The sequence below is a fragment of the Pteropus alecto genome, unplaced genomic scaffold (assembly GCF_000325575.1).
Source record: "Pteropus alecto unplaced genomic scaffold, ASM32557v1 scaffold155, whole genome shotgun sequence".
NCBI lineage: Eukaryota > Metazoa > Chordata > Mammalia > Chiroptera > Pteropodidae > Pteropus > Pteropus alecto.
The window spans coordinates 13,846,749-13,851,842 of record NW_006438113.1 but is presented as its reverse complement, the minus strand read 5'-3'; the positions used below and the strand labels follow the sequence as shown (position 1 = coordinate 13,851,842).

The window sequence follows — 5,094 nt, the reverse complement described above, 5'->3', positions numbered from 1 at the left end:
TCTCTCTCATTCGCTCATTTCTTTACCTGAGTCTTCTTTTTTTCCACACAGGGTGAGCCGGGGACCCCAGGAACCAAGGTACTGATACTAATGGAACATTCTGGGCTGCACAGAGCATCAGGTTTCAGGTGGATGTGGGAGGGGCTGCTGTTGCTTTGCTCTGGGTCCCCTTGAGGCTGACTAAGCAGAGGGCTGCCTGCAAGGGTGGGGCCTGCTTGTCAGGAATGCATGGCAAATGCCTCCCACCTCCCTGAATCCTGGACTGGATAGCTTGGCCAGTTTGCCTGCACACCGGCTCCAGTAGACAGTAACTGTTAACCCAGCGCCAGCCACGTGGGTACCTGCCCCTCTTGTCTAGTTCATTAAAAAATGTAACATGATAAAAAGTTTCCATGGTCAAATATGTTTGAGAAACATGGGGTTAAAAGTATTACACAGGTTTTTTTATTGCAGGCCTTCTCAGAGCTTTTAATATGCTAAACGTACTTTGAGAAGCTCTAAAAAGGTAATATCTTGTGAAGCATTTTCAAACTTTTTTGACCAGGCATCCTTTTTTAAGAGGAGCATCTTAAGGGACTGGTATTCTGGAAAGGCTTGTCCATGATCACTGTCCATTATACCCCTCACCACCAGCCCCCATCCTCTTATAAGTAATTCTCTTCTTACCCCAAAAGGAGACCCAGCAGCAGCAGGGAAGCCAGGGCCCCCAGGTTTTCCAGGAAGCGGGCACAGGGTAGAATAGTGTGTCTTTGAGCATATGCCCCCTTCATCCTGGCCTCCCCTGGCCCCCCGCTCCCTGCCCCACCCCATGGCCATCATGCTGCCTGCAGTGTGCTATGGGCCATTGCGTCCCAGGAACAGGGAGTCTGGGACAGCCTGGGAGAGCTTCAGAAATTCCCACTCGAGAGCACTCCCTCCCTCCCAGGAGGAAAGCCCAACAGAAGGAAGGAAGGCCCTCCATCCTCTGTCCTCACTCCCCTAGGACTGCTGTAGGACAGCACTGCATCCTTTCCCTTCAGACCCAGCCTGTTTCAGGGCACATGCCAGGCTAAGGCACAACCTAGGCACAGCCCAGCAAAGCAGGGCCTGCTGGGGCCCCAAGATTCACTGTCCTCCCGTCACCTGGGCCTTTACCCAACCTCCTCCCTTTTATTGGCAAGCTTCAGGCCACTATGTCGTTCAGCTTCTACCCAAGGGCAGGTGGCCAGGGAATGGACCCCCCGTCCCCCTTCCAAGACTTGGTGTGGTTTCTTTTGTGACTTCAGCCGGAAAGGTCATTAAGATCCCCGAGCAAATTATGACCCAAGACCCTCAATTTATATTATTACATATGCGAACTGCCAACTGTCAAGCTATGGAGAGTGGAGCTTCTTGTGCTGACCTGGCGGGGCGCTTTTGGGGGTGCTCCCCTGATGCAGGACGCCCCGTGAATGCAAAGTGAAGTCTTGTTGGAGTGGAAGGTGAAGCATCAGGAGACCTATGTGCTAGACCAGCTCTGCCACTGACACAGGGAGGGGTTATTCAGTCACGGAGCTTCGTCACTGGCACTGAGGGTGGGCCCTGAGATTCACGGCGTGGGGAAGAGAGTTCTTCAGGAGTGGAAGAAGCTGGTTAGGGAGGGGTGTTAGTTTGCTAGGGCTGCCCTATAAAGGACCACAAACTGTGTGGCTTAAACAGCAGACGTTTATTGTCCCACAGTCTGGAGGCCGGTAGTCTGAGATGAAGGCGTCAGCAGGGTTGGTTCCCTCTGCGGGCTGTGAAGGGTAACCTATTGCAGGCCCGTCTCCAAGTTTCTGGCAGTTTGCTGCCATCTTTGCTGTTCCTTGGCTTGTGGCAGCATCGCCCCAATCTCTGCCTTCATCCTCACATGGTGTTCTCCCGTATGCCTGTCTGTGTCCAAGTTTCCCCTTTTTATAGGAACACAAGTCATATTGGGTTAGGGGCCAAACCAACTCCAGTATGACCTCATAACACAGCAGTTAATTATACCTCCAATGACCCTATTTCCAAATACAGTGACATTCTGAGATATTGGGAGTTAGGACTTCAACATACAAATTTGGGAGAGTGGGCAAGCTTCTCAAAATATTCCTCCAAAGAGAAGTTCTGGTTAATCTTCCCTAGAGGCAGGGAGGAGGGGTCAGAAAGCGCCCCCTGGAGACCAGGGGACTCCAATTGCTAGACATTACAAACATGAAAAGAGCATAGTGGTTAACAGGAAGGGCATCTCCAACTACTGGCATTCCAAACTGCTCGCCTCTCCTCAGGAGACCCCAAAAAGGACTAAATGTTCTTGGCTTCTCTCCCCCTGTGAGCAATGAGGGCCCAGCCCACATGGGGATGGGAGAACCATGATGCAGCCTGTCACCAGTGTGAAGTGGCCCAAGGAAGGAGTTTGGCCCAGATGTGAGTTCTTCAGGAAGTGGAGTCCTTTAGAAAAGAGCCCACGGACGGTCAGGGAGGCAGGAGAGAGGGAAGCCAAGGTCCGACACTGGCAGGGTGTTGCCTTCACCGACATCCTGGAGAATAGTCTCTAACCCTATACTGTCTGCGTTTCCTCCACAGGGGGATAAGGGGGCTGCAGGCTCCCCTGGGCTACTCGGCCTCCTGGGGCAGAAGGTGGGTATCGAGGGGCTCTGAAGGGCGGGTCCTGTGTAGGGATCTTAGTGGCCATTCCCACCCACATCCCTGGCCCTGCACATCCACACGAACCTAGCATTCGAGGTGCTTCTCCCTGATTGGGGAGAAAGTATCTGGAACACAGCCAAATTGTTTCAGAGAAGGGAAATATGGGGTACCACACAAGAGGCCCTGACTGATCAAAGTATGCCCAGATTTAAAGAATTCTATAACTACGACCTGGTCAAATTTCTTTACACCAGCTCTGCAAATGTGCTCAATGCTACACGAGCTCCATGAGATGTTCCATTTAAAAAATAAATGACTAGATGTCAAATACATTTGGGGAGACTTGTATAAGGTAGGCCCCCTTGGAGAGTCATAGGGCACCTTAACATGTCTGAACTGAGCACCCTGCAGTGAAGGAGCCTGCAAAGCTTCACTTCATTCTGCCTTTCCTAACATTGTTTGGCTACTGGACCCTATTTTTTCACATTTCAAATAATTCCAGTCCCCTGAAGAGGAGTCCATGGAACACACGTGGAGCAACACTGTTCTAGACCCAGATCCTGACGGGTTTCTTGTTTTATCTCTAAACCTGTTCCCCTTCCATAGCCAGCTCCATTCCCTCCTCACATCCCATGGCTGGATCAGATCAGGCTGGGCTTCTGAAGACCTCTGGTCCCCAGCTATCCTGGTGCCCACGGGCCCTTAATGCCCACTTCTTCCACCACCCCCCACCACACGCCCCACATCCAGCCTGGGCTGAGGGCCAGTCAACTGCCTCCACTCCTTTGAATGTGAGGAGAGAAAGTCAGGGATCAACCACCTCCCTCCAGAGCTGGGTGGACCCAGTGATGGCAACTCTACTTTCTACCACCAGGGAGAGAAAGGAGATGCTGGCAACTCCATTGGAGGAGGCAGAGGGGAGCCCGGTCCACCAGGGCTCCCAGGGCCCCCGGGGCCAAAGGTGAGTCTTGCCCTGGGAACAGTGCTCAAGGTTGATGTTTGCCTGTGTCCTTGTCCTCAGCCCATTCCTGGGGACTCTGTGTCCCGGGTACCTTGCCTTCTCTAGTCTTCTGCTCCAGATGTGTGGTTTTTCCAGTGGATCCTGGAAAGGTCATTTGGTCTGAGCTCTAGCTTCCAAGCAGTGACTGATCATCCAGGAGAGTGTACTCCCAGGGTAGATGGGTGGTTCCATTGATTGAAATAATTATGGTGTAACTGAGTCAGGGACCAACGGCTGCAGGGCCTTAGGATAGCCAGAAAGGCCCCTCATCTAGGCTCTGCATAGGTGGAAGGTCAGTGAGCTGCTGGGCCCCGCCCGGTGCTGGCACACGGCAGGGAGAAGGGGAGCGGTGGCAGTGGAGGCGGCTGCAGATGGGACCGCCCACGCCTTCTTGCTCTGGGCGGAGACTGCAGTGCTAAGATGTGAGTTTCCCAAAGCAGACGCCTCCTGCATTGCTTGGTTTATTTCAGTGCACAGGGAAACAAGGGAATCTCTTTCTCAGCTTATAAGGAAAAGATTAATTACATGATCGATGGCAATACACACATTTATTCTACTGACATTTATCAAGGGCCTGCTGTGGGTGGGCCTTGCATGAGCGGTGGGACTGCAGAGAACCTGCCCTGGGCTGGCCCACAATCTAACAGGACAAACAAACACACGGTCCACAGGACTATAGTGTAAGGAGCCAAAGGAAACCCACAGACAGGCAAGGTGTAGTGGCAGGAGGGGTCTCAGTCTTCCCCTTCCCCGTGCCCCGTGCCCATCTTACTGTGGCAGGAACGGAAGCCCCCTGGCATGGGCACCAGCTTTGCCAAAGGTGCCTGCCACCCGGGCTCCCAAACATCCCCAGCATTGGAGTTTTTCCCTCTGACCCACAGGGCACGGATACCTGGCATGTTTTGGGCCTTAGTTTGAGGTCGAAGAAATCTGGTCACTATTGTCCCTGTGCCCTGTGACAAAAGAAAGAGAAAGCTAGAAGACTGTTCCCAAAATCATGTCCTGCTTTCTGGTCCACATAAATGTTTAAAAAGTGACATGTTTGGAATGGGCCTCCTCCTACCTCCCCTGTCCCTCCTGTCCTAGGCCTCCTGGAATGCTCCCCACCCCTCAACACACACACACACAGGCCCAGGGCCTTCACCCTCCCCTGGGTCTCCCAGGCAGGACAAGGTGTGTCCTTGAAAGTGTTCTGGGCTCCAAAATGGCCCACCAGGGGCTGCTGGCAGTCCACGGTTGGGGGCCAGGACAGAACTGGGCATGTGTGTGTTAGCTGAGAACTAAGGAGGACCTGGCTAGGGGTGGGGAAGGGGAGGGAGGGGGGTGGACACCGGCAAGTGGCGCAGAACTCAGAAAAGGAAGGGAGTAGGAAGGAGGGCTGCCAGGAGGAGGTGAGATGCAGGCTGGGCCTAAGCATGTATAGGAGTCAGATAGGTGGAACGGATGAGTTAGTAGAAGCCAACAGG

General features: G+C 53.2%; 1 protein-coding gene across 1 annotated transcript in view; it reads left to right on the top strand.

The window, feature by feature from the left end:
• The window catches only part of COL13A1 (collagen type XIII alpha 1 chain), a 182,371-nt gene that overhangs the window by 114,964 nt on the left and 62,313 nt on the right, over positions 1 to 5,094 (top strand). Inside the window, exons 22-24 of the mRNA XM_015592180.1 lie at positions 52 to 78; positions 2,566 to 2,619; positions 3,503 to 3,589. Coding sequence (XP_015447666.1) covers positions 52 to 78; positions 2,566 to 2,619; positions 3,503 to 3,589 — 168 coding nt within the window. The remainder of the gene's footprint in view (positions 1 to 51; positions 79 to 2,565; positions 2,620 to 3,502; positions 3,590 to 5,094) is intronic.